Source organism: Gymnogyps californianus, chromosome 3, assembly GCF_018139145.2.
Source record: "Gymnogyps californianus isolate 813 chromosome 3, ASM1813914v2, whole genome shotgun sequence".
Lineage (NCBI taxonomy): Eukaryota > Metazoa > Chordata > Aves > Accipitriformes > Cathartidae > Gymnogyps > Gymnogyps californianus.
In genome coordinates, this window is record NC_059473.1 from 67,000,394 (window position 1) to 67,019,560 (window position 19,167).

At 37.3% G+C, this 19,167-nt stretch overlaps 1 protein-coding gene across 1 annotated transcript in view; it reads left to right on the forward strand.

Moving 5' to 3' along the window:
• ARHGAP18 (Rho GTPase activating protein 18) overlaps positions 1 to 19,167 on the forward strand; it is a 65,278-nt gene that overhangs the window by 43,734 nt on the left and 2,377 nt on the right. The window contains exons 7-14 of the mRNA XM_050894162.1: positions 184 to 275; positions 2,965 to 3,042; positions 5,849 to 6,008; positions 8,583 to 8,665; positions 9,885 to 10,091; positions 10,893 to 11,039; positions 16,712 to 16,836; positions 18,033 to 18,094. Of these exons, the coding sequence (XP_050750119.1) occupies positions 184 to 275; positions 2,965 to 3,042; positions 5,849 to 6,008; positions 8,583 to 8,665; positions 9,885 to 10,091; positions 10,893 to 11,039; positions 16,712 to 16,836; positions 18,033 to 18,094 (954 nt within the window). The remainder of the gene's footprint in view (positions 1 to 183; positions 276 to 2,964; positions 3,043 to 5,848; positions 6,009 to 8,582; positions 8,666 to 9,884; positions 10,092 to 10,892; positions 11,040 to 16,711; positions 16,837 to 18,032; positions 18,095 to 19,167) is intronic.

Below are 19,167 nucleotides of genomic sequence, written 5' to 3' on the forward strand. Positions count from 1 at the left end.
TTAGCCAGAATGCTTTGTGTAATAACTTGATTGACGAAGACATTCAAACACTTTGAACAAAAGGTCAATAGCTCTGAATGTATTGAATAGGCTTATCGCTTCAAAAATGTGGTTTTATGCCATTATCACATGTACTGGAACAGATGTGGATAATACCTCAGTTTCTTTTGCTTTATTCTTCAGACTCTGGCTTGTTTGGTGTCCCACTGTCAGTTTTACTGGAACAGGATCAGAAGAAGGTGCCAGGAATCAAGATCCCACTGATTTTTCAAAAGGTAAATAGGCATGAACAAGTCAACTTGTTACATATCTGCCAGTGACAAACAAATAACATTTGTCCCGGATTTATTTGCTCCCTGTAGCAGTTTTCAGTATATTACTCTAATCAATCAAAGTTATTGTAACTTTTATTTGCAGCTTTACTTATTAATTCAGTAAATGTGATACTTTGCTTTGTATCAGACATATTTTGAGTTAAAGGAATGAAGTTCATTTTTTGTTACAACCGGTCTCCATGATTTAGGCAAGTTTACTAATAAGCCTATGAAAACTGACAATCAGTGTAAGAACCCACTGCAGCCAAATTCCATTTCATAAAGGTGGTGTAACTTCCATTGTTAGTAGGGCTGCCCTTTTTATTTTTTTTAGAGCAAATACTTGAAATTCGGTAGAAATTCTCAATCCCTGGCCCACAGGCTGAACCTACCTTTCTAGGAAGTGGTTTTCTCCTTTCAGAAGTGATTTGGGCCACAAGGCAGGCGGCTAGGGGGTGGGTATCAGGCTGGATAACTGCCTCTGGTGGCAGCAGCCCTTTTCCAGAAGATTTGTTGCTTTAGTACATGGGGGGATGCTTTGGCCCATATCATGTCATGGTAATGGGGAAGATAGTGGGAAACATGATGGAGACCCTAGATTTACTGCCCATGCATAGCAGGTCTCATTGCCTGAGAAGGGAGAGACCACAATGTGTGGACCTGTCCTAACGCTGGCAGAAACTCAGTGCTGTGTCATCACCTTTTCAGTAGGTTTGGGGACCTGCTTGTTAAGTTATTTTTCAAGAAACAGAAAACTCAAAGTAGTTTTGCATCACACTCTCAAAACTATTGCTGTGTCATTCATGCCAGAAATTACTTGCTCAGGATCATAAAAATACATTTCTGGGAAAGATGTTATCTAGAAAAAAAGAAATCAAATGACAAAAAGTGATTGATCACTGTGCTATCCTAGCAACATAGTAAGCATAGTTCTTCAGGAAGAAAATTCTACATAAACATTTCTAGCTTATAGATGTGATTTGTTTTGCAAGGTGCAGACGTCATTTGGAATACAGTTTTTCTTTAAATGAGAATATGAAAATAAAAAGTTTCCCATTTCTTCTGCCTGTTCTCTACAGCGCATGCTTTCCAAGAATAGAGGACTTATATAAAGTGCAAGAAAGAACATTTTTGTGCATACTGCTTTTTAAATGTACCTTGGTTATCACTGAAATGAAACAAACCAAGCTAATAAATAGGAAGGCTGCTTAATTAAAAAAAAATCTTTTAATAAAAAAATACACCTAGTTTTTATTTCATTGAGGAATTACAGTTAAAAAAAATGACATAATTTAGCCTAGGGGTTTTCCAACTGGAAAATCTGACGGTAATACCGATCCCTGTATCTCCACCAGAAGTTTCTGCTGATAGTAATTCAGGTCTCTGGCCTGCTAATGAAGCCATGCAGAGCAGCCCTGATAGAGATGAAGAGGAGATTTCCCGTAGGCAGGAGGCTGGTGGTGGCCAGTGGCCACCTCTTGCTGCCTGCCAAGGGGGCACTTGTGAGCGAGTGTGTACGAAGGAGTCATGGCCGCTGGCAGTGCCACCAGGCCTTGCCTCCCCTAGATGTGGTGATGGTGGCAAATCACACAACATGCCCACAGTGTCTTTGTGTCCAACAGATGAGAGTGGCAGCCACTGCTCTGGTGTAAGGTGGGTACAGTGAGAGTTCGATGCGGCCAGTTAGCACTCAAACCAAGGCAAATATACCAGTGTGACATCTGTAGTGCTGTTTTCTAACTTTGTTTTCTGTCTGATCTTTTTTATGGCATTTATCAGTTACGTAAATACAGTGGTAGGTAAACCCCCTTTAATTTCTGTAACTAGAGAAAACACAACTGTGTTGCATAATTTTTCTTATTCAAGAGCTGGCACAGGAAGGTATGTAACAAAGGCACTGCCCTAGTTAAACATTGTGAGAACCATTTGTGCTAAAATGATGTCATCAGCTTTTGACATTTACAAATTTCTTTTGAATGCTCCTAGATCCATCCTTCAGTGAATACTTCTAGGCATATCTTCTAGAGAAACAGAATTTATGATACATGTTTTAAGTACCTTTACAGAATTTCTACTAATTTATCTAAGCCATGTGTAGGATTGCAAACTGTTGAGTTTGTTAGGAAAATGCCAGTATTTGCAAAACTGAGACTTCTTTAAAGCCTAAAAGTACTTAGTTCTTCTCTGGTAAAGTTGTAAAGAGGAGTATTTGTGAAAAAGTTTGTACTGTATCTCTAATGTTACCTTAATTGTTTTGATTCGGAGACATTTTAACAAGGGTAGTAATTGGGATTTATTTTTGAAGCCAGAGTAATTTTGGAAAAAAACTGCTTCAGACTTCAGAGGAGACTTGAAGGAGGTCTAAAAAAATACAGTTTTCTTTTTTAGTGAAATGGACAAACTCTTCTTTAATAGTGTTCATAAAACAGGTAAGAGCCATATTAAAGGTTTTGTTCTACAACTGTAATCCATTTGTAAACTGTGTGTTTGTGTGTCTGCTTATTACATATGTGTGTGCACAAATGCATGCATACACATACACACACACAGAGATACAGATACAGACATAAAGGGTCCAATATATCAGAACTATCTACCAGTAATTTTTAATTGCCATCTTCATTCATGCAATTTGGTTTGTGTTTGACAGCTGATTGCCCAGATAGAAGAGGCAACTCTGGAAACAGAAGGACTGCTTAGAATACCAGGAGTGGCAACAAGAGTAAAGGTAAAACATTGCACAGATTCTCAACATCCCCCAAAACTTACCTGTGTTTGCTGATTTTATTTTGTCATACAAATATATTTTAACACCAGGTTGTTATGAAAATCTTCAAAAACAGAAAGTAAAATCTCTTTACAAAGAAAACTGAGTTACGTTAGCCAGAAAGCTGATGGTTTCATAGTTTTGGGGAGAAGACTGGAGTTGAAGTTTGAAGGAGAGTCAAGGCTATGTTTCAAATTCAGTTGTGCCAAAATCTCATTAATTCCTGGCACGAGCTTTCCAGACTTTTGCTTTTTCCCTGAACCAGCTTAATCATCTGAACAGTTCACACACAGTCTTTCTACCCCAGGAGGAGGCTTTTCTCTGGCATTGTGAGCCTATTTTAATAACTAGACTTAACCTATGTTATAGGGCAAGGCAGCCAGCATGCACTGAAGAACCTCTCACATTTATTTTTATGAACAGCAATATAACTACTCAGCTCGCTAAGCGTAATCTTGTTAGGCACGTCCGTGCACACCAACACTTTGCAGAGTGAGTGCCAATTACATGCAGACCCTTCCCCAGTATTTGCCTTAATGCAGGAAACTAAATACACAGTATGATTCATGCCAAGAGTCAATGTGTTAAAAAGACGGTCTGAACTGGCCTTAAATTCTAAACAGAAAGGACCATTTAAGTGGATTCAGCTGTCCGAAGACGTCTGCCAGCCTCTGTCGTGTAGAACTCGGTCCAGAAGCTGGTTCATTAGAAACAACTGAAAGAAGGGAATATTATGGAAATTGGCTTTGTTTATTTACCAGTAACTAAGATACTATTTTTTTTTTTCCAATTTTCCTCCGTTCTTTATTTTCCACTTTTCATCAGTTCTGCAAACTGGAATGATTTTGGAGTGATTTTGTTTATTTGTTTATTCTTTGATTTTATCAGTTTAATACAATTTCCCAGGCAGGGGATCATCCACTATTTGACTTTCATTAATTTTTTACCTATTTATTTGCAGGAGCTGCTTCTTTGAATTAAGCAATTGTTTTGTTAGCAAAGATGTTAAGTTCCTTTACTTATTCAAATAGAAAATTTTATAGAAAAACAAAGAACATACTAAAGGTCTGATGCTTTCTCTTAATTTTCTTAAACTTCTTTTCTCCTATAGAAAAAGAAAATATTTTGCTCATTATGTAGTTTTATAGAAAGGCACAGATAATCTCAAGAAAAAATATTTTGCTATCTTATTCTATAGATTTTAGAGTTGTTATTAAAAAAATGCATTGCATATACCCCATAGTTAAATACATTTACTTTAAAATCTAAGCATTGGTGCATTAGGATACATAGTTGACATTTCTGCCCTTGCCTCTCAGATAAAACAATTCATTTTATCTAGATGTTTAATACTGCATTTGCCACAGTGATTTAGTCTGAATGTGGATGGAGGAGCTGATGAGACTCAGGGGGAGAATTTTCATCTTTACTTCTAAAGCTTGCTTTTGTTGATGAGCAGGAAATCATACCCAATTGACTTTAGACATCTGAGTTAGGATCTTTGCACCTTTGAACCCCCTACGTAATCAGTGGAGACAGAAGATCTCTCTGGAGGACCATTGAGAACATCCAACTTCTATAGCAACCTAAGTGTTCACATTTTCTTTGAAAATAGGTGCATTTTCCATTTGGACAAAGTTAAATTTAATGAGAACGATATCTTAAAAAAGTATCTAGTATCCTCTATCCAATGTGCCCTTCTTGTCCAGATAAATAATTAAGGCCATATTTTTCCATAGCACTTTCCCTCACTTCATCTCACATACTTTACAAAACAAGCCCGTGTCTCTGTCCTCCTTTTCTGTCTGGAAGTACTGAGGCAAGAAGGAGGGAGGGACTTGTGAGACGTGCCTCAGGGCCACTGGCCCTATACTGAGGCCGTTTCCCACTCTGCTGGACTGGGAAATAAATGAAGTGGATGCAAGGCTGGGACTGATGCTTAACAGGAGACTAAGAAGGACTCAGTCTTTGGAGCATGTTCCCATTCGTACATCTCTGGAAGCCCAGTAATAGCACTGCCGTGGGAGCAGAGCAGGTATACGGTAATGTCTGCTGCCAACAGTATCCCGCCCTTTCCCAACCCCAGAGTTACAAGGTATTGCTCAGATTTTCAGTACTGTTTATTCTGCTGCATAACCTCATGTTTTGCAGCACAGTCCCCTTCCGTAGAGGGCATGTTTGACATCCAGTGCTAGGTAAAGCTGTATGTGCTCAGCAGCATGGAGTTCCGTGTAGATGGCAAGACATCCAGCTATCCAGTCACACAAATCATTTCCCTGTGTTTTAAAGAGAACCTGCCTCATCTTAGCGTATGTTTTGATAGGAAACTGTGTGTCAACACGCATAATTGCCATATTTGTTTATGAAAATGGCCATGCATGCATTACAGCAACACCCTTTGGTAGTAGTTTCAGAATTGCTATGTATATCAGCCATGTCTTACTATTTTGGGGGAGGGGAATTCATAACCCTTACGTGAAAGAGTATGATATCTGATTCTTATAGTATATTCCATATGGCCCTGAAGCAGGCCCATGGGATTTCTTCCTATATGATTTGGCTGTCTGCTGCCTATTACTATGTGTTTTCTTGCAGTGCTTCTGATCCCCAATTTATCTTTTTGTAGCAAAAGATTAGCGGCAGCTGGAGTTAAGTGATATTTCAGATATTTCCCCCTTTCGAAGTATGGAAAGTATTGCTGTGTGTTTAATGCATGATTTCCAGCAGCCAAGTGTTACTGGTGCTCTCTGTATCTACTGCCTTTCAGAGTCTTTGCCAAGAACTGGAAGCAAAATTTTATGAAGGGACTTTCAACTGGGAAAATGTAAAGCAACATGATGCAGCAAGTCTTTTAAAACTCTTCATCCGTGAACTGCCTCAGCCACTCCTCACTGTAGAATATCTAAAAGCTTTCCAAGATGTACAGAGTGAGTAGTGTCCTTTCTATCTCAGCTGCGAAGAATTGATACCAGTGCAGAGAAGTGCCTCTTTGCCGTAGCAGTATTTTTGCTAATAATATGTGAAACTGAGAAACAAATTGAATAACAACAATATGACTTCTCCTGAGAAAAGACTGGGCATATTTTTGCTAATGTACAAATAACATTTTTCATGTAACATCTATTTTAATAGTTTACACATAAAATGAAAGTACACTGCCACTTTCTGATAAGATGTTTCTGATAGTCCTTAGGAGGTATAGATGGATTATAAGGAAATTGTGTATGATGGTATCAGTTTATAAACAATATTTGATTCAGAAGAAAACAACAGCAAAGATATAGTAGTTCTGCAGAAAATCTAACAAATGGTAATTTATACTGTTCAGGATATTTTATTAATTTACAACAGGAAAAGTTAGAGCAGAATAGTCAGAACTGCTGATCATCCCTGGTCCCTTGAGATCAGCAAGTTCCTGTGAAAATGTCCTCCTTGCCAACTGGTCACCAAGACGGCAAACATACCAGCTGTAATTGAAAGAGAGCAGGTTGGTGATAATGAATCAGGAGTGAGAACCCACATACATTAACTCCCCAGCCAACACATGAGTGCAAGTTTCAGAAAAATCTATTCTCTTTGTCTGCAGGCAGAGCGATGGCTCATTTCTAAGGGACACTTTCAGGGAATTCCCATGGACAGGCAGACAGACGAATATTCTTAAAAACTGTGGGCTGTGTCAGTCTGTGGGTTGTGAGCTGCCTTTCAAGGCCATTAAGTTGGTGGGAGTAGAGGGCTCGTGCTTAGGCCTGCTACATAGTGTTGTTGATTTTGCAGTACTGAGCGGCAACTTAAAGCTGACCAGAATGCTTTCAAATGATGCTGGCAGCAAACAGCTCCTCAAGGTTGTTCCAGTTACCGGATACTGACTGGAGCCAGGAGGGTTTCTGCTTGCTGCTCCTGAGCTGTCTGAAGGCCTATGTGGTTTTACGTACCTAGAAAATACTCAGGTGCCAGGATCCAAAACACTTTCTACGTTGAGCCAAAGGATTTGATGCAAAACAGATACAGCACTTCATAGCCTCCCATTGTTTAAATTGTCTGCTCGTCTTGTTGGTTACATGTAATAAGATTAGGTGGTAGAGAAGAAGGGCCATCTTTGTGACAGTAATCAGTGTTTTTCATGATACTGTGACTAAGTAGTGTGGTTAGAATTAAATATTTAAACAACTTAATTTAAACAATTTAATTTGTTAATTTAAGTAATTTAAACAACTAAAATTCAATCGTTATTTAGGTGAACAGACAGAAAACCTTGGTTTAAGTAACGAATTTTAATTGTTTTGCAGTTGTATTTTTGTTTACTTTCCTAGGAAGAGATTGATTCTCGTTGCTTTTTGAGTGTTGTGACATGGTGTTCTGGAACTAAATTTAAGCCTTACTTTTAATGTATGTCTTTCTAGAGCAGGTAGATACACTGTTATCACTACTTGCATGTTTTAAATGGCTACATAATTTGTTGCTCATTTATTCAGATCCTTGATTTTTATTATGGTAGAAAGTGGTCAGCAAGGGGTTTTTTTATTTCATCAATGAACTTTTTTTTCTGGTGGTATCTGCCAAAATGATTTGGATGAAATGTATTTGAAACAGCAGTTCAGTTGGAATCCCAGCAGGATGCATGAGAACAGCCCTCTTGAATTTTGAAATAGTGTGATAAAACTATGTCAAGTGCAGGTACCTCCTTCTTCACTTGTTTTATGTATGGTCTGATTCGTTAGGAGTCTGCTGAGAAGACTTGCCAGAGCATGTGCTCTAAAGCATGACAGGAGGAAGTTTATCACAAGTGACAATTGTGAGAGAGTTGGGGCTTTCTGCTGCTCAACACTGCCAGAACGTAGGAGCTCTTCTAGGAGGTGGAGGAGTGTAGGGGTGCACTCATCCTGCATCTTGGGTGAATGATGCACCACTGAGCAATTGGGTAAAAGGCAGAACCAACGTCACTTTTCTTTAATTATAGCTTGCCATGTTTGGTACGGCACTCACTGCTGTAGGTACGTGTTAAGCTTCTCTGCTCTTGGCTTTATCCCCACTGGTTTGCCATTGCAGCTGCTGCTGCTTGTGTTGCTGGAGACCTGCCTTATTCAGCAACACGTGGTATTCATTCTGCATGGGTGACTTGGGAGACCATGCAACTGTTAAGGCAATCACAGAAACTGTGAAAGCAGTTTTGAATATACCCTTTCATACGTTGGGGCAGAGGCTTAAAAAGGGAGGAACCATTAGCTGACTATTTCTTCTGGTAACATTGCAAGATAAAGAATCACAAGGCATCTAGAAAATATTGCCAGAAAACTGCTGAGTCATACAGCAATTGAATCCTAAAAGAACATTTGGAAATTAATATCAGATAACAAGGATCTGTCAGTCCTTTGTCATACTATGACAATTATCCATGTGTACGCATTCAGCATTTTGCAAGAGGTTTCCACTTTGAAACCGTGCTTTTTGAAGAGGACAAATGACAATTTTGAAATACTGAGGTTCATGTGCTTCACTGGCAGATCTCCCAATGAAGAAGCAGCAACTGCAAGCTTTGAATCTTTTGGTTCTCCTTCTACCTGAAGCAAACAGAGACACTCTGAAGGTCAGAATTGCTAATACTTTTTTCCTGCACAAATATTTTGTCTGTTTCCGTGAATCCACTGTGATGAATGCTGTTGTCTTTTAACATTCTTTTTTCAGTTCAAAGTTAATGCTGAAACTAGTGATTCATTCTTTTTTCATGTTTCACAGAACTTCAGGGAAAAAAACCCCAACCTTAGGACCCTAATTCCTCCCAAATGACTTTTAAGAATGTGACTTGAAATTTTTCCAGGAGATTGCAATAATCATCTCCCAGTGAGCGACCTTTTCTCTTACAAGTTTCATTCCTTTTTTTGCAGCAGCAGTCATTATTACCAACGCAAAAAATAAACAGTGTTAGAATACTATGGGTGAGAGTTTGCTTTTATGAAATGGGTTTAGCTCTTCATTTTTATTCCCCACTTTTCTCTGTGCTGTTTGTTTCTACTCAACAAGCTAGAAATTTACACTTCCTCTTTGTATTTGCAGCATGTTACATGGAATCTTGCAATTTGGGCTAGTCCTTTTGTACCAAAACTATTCATCTTTTCCAGGATATGCTTACTATTAAAATTGCTACAATCAAAAATGAATTTGCAGGATTTGTGTAGGATGCAGAACATCTTCTATTACAGGCAAAAAATCCTATTAGGTCTTATTGTTTAAACATTACTTTCTTTTTGAGTTTATTTACTGTGTGGAAGCAGTCAGGAGAGCTCCTGAGTTGAGTTACAAATATCTGGAACTGAATTAATTGAGGATTGTCAGTTTCTAACTGGCTACCTGTCATTCACAATGCAGTGGTTTACTCACGAATTGCTTACCTTACGGAACTAGCCACTCCATGTTTCCATAACCATGACAGCTGGCACTATTGTGTTCACTTTCAATTTAAGAAAAGCCAGCAGTAATATTTTCACAAGCATCTGTGGGATGCTGCTTATGCACCTACATAACAAAGGTTTTGGAAAAAACCTTACTGTGCAGGGCTTCAAAGTCACTTGAATGCTTTTGAAAATGTTATCCACAAAAATAATGAGAATTATTTACTTCATTACTTAAAGGAAACAAAACTTGCATTACAGTCCTGTGAATAAACACATCCACACTTCCTATTATTGATTGCTTTTAATGTGGTTTTATTAGGAATGAAGAGCTTTTTCCAAAAATATGTAACATCATGTTTCACTCGTAACTTTTTCACATGCAGAGTTGAGCTGTAAGTTCTGCTGTTATTTCAGGTACTGCTTGAATTCCTCCAAAGGGTAATTGATCATCGAGACAAAAATAAAATGACATTAAAGAATGTTGCGATGGTGATGGCCCCAAACCTTTTCACGTTTCATGGGTTTGGCTCAAAGACTATTGAACAAAGCGAGTTTGTTATGGCAGCTGGAACAGCAAATGTCATGCGCTTTATGATTCAGTACCAAAAACTTCTCTGGACAGTAAGTGTATTCTTGGGGGGGGGGGAATCATAAATTTCGCAAACAAGGCATCTGAACAAAGAAGTAACATGAACTTATTTCCATGATTTAGAGAAAGATTAGCCCCATCCAGCTGGGTTCTTGCTCGTAGGTAACTCTTATGGGAGCGAAACAGAATCATTACATCTTATGGTAGAGTTAAGCTCTGCTGGTCAGAGTTTTAATATTGCATGTACCATATGTGAACTCAAAAATAAGTCTTTGGGGGATCTTTGTATTTGGCCTATCACTGTACATTGTTATGAGGAATTTATTCTTTTCTGCTTAGAGATATTAGCAGGAAACAGAGTGTTTTAGTCCATTTCCCTTTTGGGCCAAACTTCATATTATATAAAACATGTTTTGATGAAACATGAAGTTGCGTCATGGTCTCAGGCAAAGCTCTAACTTAGACTGGAGAAGTTCGGGCTTTGTTGTCCATCAGCAACTTTAAACTCTTTTGACCTTTGCTGCATGTCAGGAAAAGTTGTTATCACCTTTGTACAGACTAAGTGTTGAGTGAATTTTTTTGGCTGAGGAAAGTAAAAACACTGCCTGATTCTAGCTCTCTTCCCCTGAGAGCTTACTGAATGGAATATAACATCACAAACTGAGTGATTTTTAAATTTTCACAGCTTTATATTATTTGAATCTTTAATTATTACTGGAAATAAATACTATTTTTTTCGAGTTCTACCTGACAGTCTGTCAATTTACAAAGTTTTGATAAGTTAGTTAAGGAAATTATGTAGATATTCATACTTACTATCTATATTCATCTAGATTCCTAAGTTTATTGTTAACCAAGTGAGAAAACAAAACACTGAAAGCCAGAAGAAGGATAAAAAGGACAAAGCTATGAAGAAACTTCTGAAAAAGATGGCATATGACCGGGAAAAGCATGAGAAACAGGAGAAGACCCCTAATGATGTAAGGAAACATATATCTGAAATACTTTATTAATAAGACTATAATTTCTAGTGAAAAAGTGGATATAGCAGAGGGGATATCTACATTAATTTAACTGAGAATTTCAATAGATAGCAAGTTAATATGGGTTTCATAGTTATGGGTTACGAGCATGACACATTTAGAGGGTTGGGCTGTTTGATTGTTTGTTTGTTTTCCCAGATTTTTCAAAATATTTCTATTCTGAAAAATGATATCCCACAGGTTGTTTCAATTTGGGCATCTGAAACAAAAGTACCTTAGGTCTATATCTGTAGAGGGAGCAAGTGTTGTGACAACACTCAGTATTACTGTGCCCATGTTTAGATGCATTGCTGCCCAATGGAAGCCACAGCAGACCATATGTTTCCTTAAAAAATAAGTATCTAGATTTCACTATTTGATGTTTGGCAACAAAGCTAGTATTTAATCCTTCTTCCTCCTACAGGAGTTCCCAAACCACTGAACTCTTTGCCTCAATGAATCTTTAAATATTCCTTGTAAAGTGGAGCATGCTAGGGCATGTGCAACCTGCCCGCCCCAAGAAACCCCAAAGGATGAAACAAATGTAAAAAACTGATAAACTGCTTCTTATGCAGCTATTGTCCAAGTGTCTACTCCCAATTTACCCCTGGGTATATAATCGACAGTTCAGTATCTCTCCATTAGGTAATTGACTTCTGCCAGACCCATCAGTGATGTCAAGGCATAAGTTTCAGTGTAACACTCTTCACACATTCTTTACAATGAAAAAAAAAAAAAAATCCTGTGGCATTATAGTGTTAATTTTTCCTGTACTTTGAACTGTTCCCACTGACATCAAAACTTTTCAAAAATATATCTCATGTACCTTGAAATTGCTTATTATTTACAATTTAAATGGTTAGTAATTACAATTTTTTGAAGCTCATTAGCCTATACAGTATAGTATGTTAATTATAATGCATTTGAAATACATGATTCCAAAGTTATTTTAAATACATATTTGGTGTTACCTGTTTACGTGTATCCGGATAACATAATGAATACATATCAGATTTAGGTGGTATGAAAATACCACCTTGTGGGTTGAAGTCATATTGAAGATTCTGGTGAATTAGAGACATCTTGTGGTAGCTTGTAAAAATGCATTGGTCTGAATGGTCTGTTTTTCTTACCATATACGTATGGCAAACTGTTACAAAAAAGGGTTGGCATATTCTAATAAAGGCATTTTTTTAAGCTACTAAGCCAAAAAATAGAATATGGCAAATTAATATGCTATAATACCCCTCAAATCTGCCTGGTTTGATCTTGCAAGTATGCCTTTTTTTTTTTTAATGTGCAAATAGCTGGATCCTTTGGACAACTGCATCCAGTATCTGCTGGAGACTTGTATTTCAGTGTTCCTACCTCATTTTGTGTGCAATATTTGACACATCTCTTAATGTCCAAAATTAATTCCCCAGGCATCACTTTGCCTTACTTTCATATCTATCTATATGAAGGAATCTGTACACAGAATAAGGACTTACATACAATTTTAAAATAAAGCTAATTAAACACTGACATTTGTTTTACGCTGTCTAATAAGAAAAGAATTCTTTGAATACAATTCAGTTGCGTTATGATGAGATGACACTTAATGCTGCCATCCCCTGTTCAACATAGAAATAACAGCAAATACACTGGAATAGGCAAATGCTGTTGCAACTTCAGGTATTGGATTTTTTTGTAATTCAGTGCTGTTGGTCTTTTAGAGTAAAATATGCCTTTTTAATCCACTGGGGAGTTAGGGCTGAAGTCTCATGTAATACATTCTTACTCAAATGTAAATGTAAAGTTACTATTCAATAATTTTCTTTAAACTCTAGAATTCTGTAGGGATTTTCTTTGAAATTAAATGGTACAATTTTTCACAAATCCTTCATGCTTATTTGAAGCATTCAGTAATTTGGGTGCCTGAGAACATATTACTCTTAAAATCATATTCACAAATTGATAAGGCTTCATTGTGAATGACAATTTTATACATTTTTCCAAGTAAAAAATTGTCTCATTCTGTAAGGAAAACTTGTTCTGTTGGGGTTTTTTTTCCCAGTTTTCAATTTGTACTGCCTTAATTTGAAATTGAGGTGATTTTCCTGTGCAGTTCCTAAACTGCATTTCCCTATTAGATGGCAAGTGAGGCACCCAGACTTGTGGTGAATCCCCACTCCAGTGAAAACTGTTTGAAACTTTTGAAAGCTAATTATCTTCCATGCAGCTGAATAAAAACTAAGTAAAAGTTGCTATTTTCTACCACATGCTGTGGCACCCCACGTGATTAAACATAGATGGACAGAGCTTGAGTCACTTCCATACTCTCCAGAAATACCTCAGTACCTGCATTCTTAATGGCAGTCAGCTCACTTGGATAAAATTTCATCTTATCTCTGATGAGGCCTCTCTATCAATCACATTTCCCCTTTTAAGACAACGGTTAAATAGCATTTACTGCAAACTTTGAGCAAGATCTCTGTACAGTGCTGAGAGTAGTTCGTATTAGAGGGCTCATGAGGGTTAATCGAGAGTAGTTAATATTAGAGGGCTCGTGAGGGTTAATTGTTTTTCGGATACCTATGCATACCTGTGGCCCCAAGTCAGTGTTAGGGATTAAGTCTTTATGTTGCTGTTGGGGTGCATAATGCTCTAGCCAGGCAAAGAAAGATGCCCTCAGGACTGGAAATTTACCTACTAGCGTTAACCAGATTTATACCATCCGTCATTGTATTCCTCTATATATTGCAATTGTTCCAAAAAAGGACCAGTCGTGTTAGCAGCACAACGCAATGCTACTGGGCTTATCTAACACAGGTCAGAATAACCCCTGTATCCCATAGCCATTCTGTTTGCATAACCTGTTTGAATTTTCACAGCATAACGTTACTGACTCTTGCTGAATTTGTTATCCACTGCAGTGCCAGATTATTTACTAAAAAAATTGCTACCTGCTAAATCATTTCTCTTTATATAGTTTTACAGTTGTTTGTCCCAAACTAGGTGCAACACTGCAGTTCAAAGAGAACAACTGCATCACATTTCTTTCAGACTTTGTCTCCCATGTAGCAAGATCCTTTTGAATTCCAGTTTTGTTCTTCGTAATGCTCGTGCCCCATTCCTGCTTGGTATCATTCGCGCATTTAATAAGTATATGTTATATTCCATCATCTGAGTTGTTACTGAAAATACTGCATAGTCATTTTGTTCCTCTCTTCGTCTAGCCTGATGAATATTTACATGTGTCATGCAAAATGGAACAGGAGAATCTGGAAGAGACCCACCCCAGATCCTATAGCCAAGCAGCTGCAGTTCTTTTGTGATATATAGATTCAAGTCCCTCTGAAAAGAAAGGGTTTGAAAGAAGATGAGTACCTCATAGGTGACTGCTGTGCCTGCTACAGACTAAATGTTGTAGGCCAGTGTATTTTCCATCAACTAAGGATGTATCTCTCTTCAGGTTTTTAAAGTGTGCAAGTACCTAACTCAGCCAGAGGTTTCAGTGTTGTAAACCTCATCCTCAGAGAGCCTGTGAGGCAGGAGAGGGGACTCGCAAACTAAATAGTATAGGTGACCCACCCTTCAGCATATTGTCAATCACCTTACAAGTACTTGGCTTATATGTTGTGATGTGGAGCCCTAACTTGGATGTTTTGAACTGTGCTGTGCAGAGAACAGGTCCTTCTGTGATTCTACTCCTAGATGTTTTATGGCCCCGTTTCCTTTCCCACCAATTTGCACAGTAAATGGGCTAGGGGATGCTTAGTATCTGTTCTCTCTATAGTTGGGCACCATGAACATACTGTGCAGCTGAGCATGTGTTCTTCTGTAAATGCAGGTGATGAAAGTGGCAAAATGCATTCATTAGCTGAGCTAATAATGATTCTGTCTGAATAAACAAAGTAATTATTCTGTTTGATCTGTGACCGTAATGTTACAGCTCTGTGGACATTTCTTGTTCTTTCTCTCATATACTCAAAGCAGGCAGGTTTTTAAATCATTTATCATATGCCTCCTGTATAGAAAAAAACCCCAAACTGTTACCCAGCTGAAGGTTGGACAAACTCCATTAAAATCAACTGAGACAAAATGATACAGAATTGTATACAAAAAGGAAAACCAATTTAAATTTACCATGCAGAATTTGATGAAAGATCAGTTAGGGACATCTGTAAATAACCATTTAATCCTTAAAAGTTTCCTTTCCTTTTGCCAGGATCCCAACAGTTTGGAAAGAGGCAAAAGATTTTTAAGCAGGAGTTAACTTCCTAGCAGATGGCTACAGGCACTGTTTCCATAGGCGGAGGCCTTAAAGAACAGATTTGACAAATTTAGGGATAAATGTAGGGAGTTGCTCTTTTAGATCCATTGCAATCTTATGAATCTTTGATTCCATGATTACTACGAAGCAAATTCTCAATTTGGTGATTCTTAATGCTTTAGACATAAATAGTTATTATATCTAGTATTTTTAAATCTATAAATAATAAGACTGGATATAGAAGGATTGTTTGGTTAAAATTACTTACCGTAGTTCATCACTTGTATAGTAATGAGCCTTTAGCTTTCTCAGGAAGCTGTGCTTCTGATTCTGCTCACGTTTATACTTGTTCTATATTCATTTAACTCTGATGGTTTCAGAGAAGCTATTCTAGATTCACAGGTGCCCAGATTTGTTCATTGGTTACGGAAGAAGAAATGTTCAGCCTTACAATTGCAGTAAATAGGAGGGGGGGGAAGAAGAGAATGAACTGTCATAATCAACCTTGACTACTGAGACTCTTACATTTCTTTTCCTATCAAAATGAGTACATCTGAGTAAATGGTAATGTAATATGAATAGAAAAATTACCTCAAGATTTCCAGGAACAGAAATTAGGACCTTATTCACAAATAAATTATGCCTTTTGTAACTTCAAATGTCATGTACTGCAAGTTGAACAGAAAAACTGTCTTTTGGAGCCCTCCTTCTCTGTAACTAATGTGATTGATATTCATCATCAAGGATTTTTGGGTTGAAATAAAATACAAATCCATTATGTAGTCAGACCTGCAGGTTGACTAGCTGAATATATTCTGGAGAATAAAAAATAGGGAGAAAAAGCTGCAGTAGTGAATATCTGTTTTAAAAGGAAATGGTATTTGAAAAGAGGAATCACTTAAAGTAGACTGACCCGTGAATACTTTGTGATTTCTTTTTTTGGCATGAAGTTCAGATTAAATGAAACTGGAAAGGTTTCTTCTGGAAGTTTTAGCGGGGGGGTCGTGCAGGGGGGTTGCCTGGCTTTCATGCCTGCAGCAAGTTTTTTCCATATCAATCTCATATGCTTCTTATCATACCAAAGTGTGTTCTTAATATAGCAGTAATTGTTATTATTGTTCTTAACATCTTTGAAAAATAATGAAACACTACTGTTCTTTTCTTCTAAAGTTCTCCCTGCTGTTAAAAAGAGATTTGAAGGTCTGATGTAATTTACTGAATTACTGTGTAGTTATCATATTTCTGCAGCGAAGTGTAGTAGATAGTAGTTAAGTACAGAGCACTGTACTAAGTTACTTATTCCATACTGTATTTTGAGAAGCTCATCAAAGCCAGCTGCTAGCAGCTTTGTTCCAACACCGTTATTGCTTTGCAGGCTGATGTTCCTCAGGGAGTGATACGGGTGCAAGCGCCTCATCTTTCGAAAGTTTCCATGGCAATACAGCTGACAGAAGAACTGAAAGCCGGTGATATACTAGCCAGGTTTCTCAGCCAGAAAAGGTACAAACACATTTTTGCTTTGTTATCATTTCAGGAGAAGTGGCTTTTCATATACTATATCAAGAAAAAAGTTTTAAAATACTTTAAGTCCAGATGAGTTCATGAACTTTTCGGCTGAATTTAGCCATTAGAATACATACTTGAGGAATTAACTTAATGCTCCTAATGTCATTAAAGCTCATGAAGCCTTCAAGAATACATAAGTGCCATTAGTAAAAAATTAACTGCTATTTAATCTGATGGGTCAGGAATAGTTTTGTAACTTTCTGGGGGCAAGACAGAAGGGAACTCCAAGAAAATAAGTCTAGGAAACAAAGGAATGAGGAAAAGAGAGAGAAACTATTTTGTAAAAAAAATGCATTTATATATAGCAACAGTAGGTATTGGGATATAAGTATGTGCAAATGCCGTGCATGTGCAGTGATTTAAAAGGAAAGCTACATTTGAGTCATCCAAATCCATTTAGAAAGGGAGAAGTTTTAATCAAGCTTTTACATCTATTTTTTTATATACGTGAGCAAAGTAAGAAATCAGAATAGACTTAGCAAAAAAGAAATGTAACACACCGTGTGCATCATATATAACTATTCATGCTAAAGCAATAATATGGTACACTAGTTGAGATTAAGAAGCTGCTTTCTCCTAAATGCTGTTTTTAGAGGTTTACACTTTTGACAGAAAGTTATTTTCTGGCTGTGCCTTAGCATACATTATTACAATTAAGCAGTGAGAATAATAGAATCCCTTTGTAATACGGGGACTTTATTCTTCCGCTGTCTGTTTTTTACTTCTTTTAGTTGCAGCAAAATTAAAAACAGCAAGAATGTGGTTTCTCCCACCCAACCATAAGGCTTTTTCAGAAATACGAAGTGTTTGAGGGGAATACTTATTTTTGCAGAAGCAGTGAAAGAAAAATCAGGGGTAAATATCAGGCTACTTGCTAATAACAATGGAATTCTTTTCTAAACCCCACAGTTTCTTCACATCCATCTTGTTTTACCTTTTCTATAGTATATTGCTCACTTGCAGGACTATTCATTTGCACTAGCATGTAAGGGTATTCTTGTTCACTTACTGTATCAGTAAATGAGTACACTGCTGATCGTAATTAGCATAATTTCTCCTGGACACATCTAAGTAGCCAATGTACCAGCTCTTTCGCAATATAGTTATTCATTGTGTTTTGTTCCTGACAGTGGAAATGTCCAAACACTCAAGAAAGAAGAGGTCTTTCTTTATGAAATAGGAGGAAATATTGGTAAGAATGGCTTCTGAACAACTTCTTTTGCTAGAATAGGATTCCTTGGCACGTTGTCCATGGGCTTCACTGTGGTTGCATTTTTGTTCATGTCCGTAGTTCTCCGTGACACTAAGGCAGACAGTTAACCTTGGGGAGAAGGAAGCAGAGATGTTGGTGTGATCATCATATTAGTAGTATCTTATTATCTCTCCCAGAGGAAGACAGCAGCTGGAACAGATGTTCCTGATATGTATGTAGAATGAAGAAGCACAGAAAGGTTGGATAGGAAGGTGCTTGAAGTTCATCTTACTCATCTCTTTGTATTAAGGCATAATAAGTGAACTTACACTCCTTCATGCTTTGCATTTGAGTGTTGCTTGCAGTTCCTTTGGGGAAAAAAAAGCTCAACCAGAAAGATGACCTAGTGATAAAATTTTCCAACAGTTAAGTCTTTCCTGCTCTGTGTCTTCCAGAACCTCTTGATTAAAGCACATAGCAGATCAGCATAGTTAACACCAAAGGTTAATTTTGAACACAGTTCTGAAATTTTCTTCAATGAATGCAAAAGTATTTTTGCATTGGGAATCAGTTTCTAATCACAGTATTTTTCATATGCTTAGCAAAAAAAAAAAAAGGAGAACTGGAACATCTACTTTTTTCTTATTAACCATGACCTGCTAAACTTTATTTGAAGTTATAAAATTCCATGAATACCCAGTACTTCTGTACTCTGCAAGTTTAAATCCTGTATGTAAATTGCTACTTCTAGCATTTTTCCTTTTTACCTAATCACTATCATAAATCAATTTTTGTGTGTGTGTGTCTAAACCAAAAGACTTAAATTAAAAATAATACTTTCCTATGTTCCGTACAACAGATATGTTTTAGTGTTTTTACTAAGTCTGATGGCAAAAAAGAAGTTACTAAGATAGCTGGATGCCAGATTAATGTATTCTATGTTCTCTTGCATATCCAGTATGTACATACATTTGCTATGCCTGTTAAAGCAGGTTGTGATCCCAGATGTAAGACTTTTTTAAAGGAGAGGAGTATCTTTTTTGTTGTACAGAGGTGTAATCATTGTAGAAAAA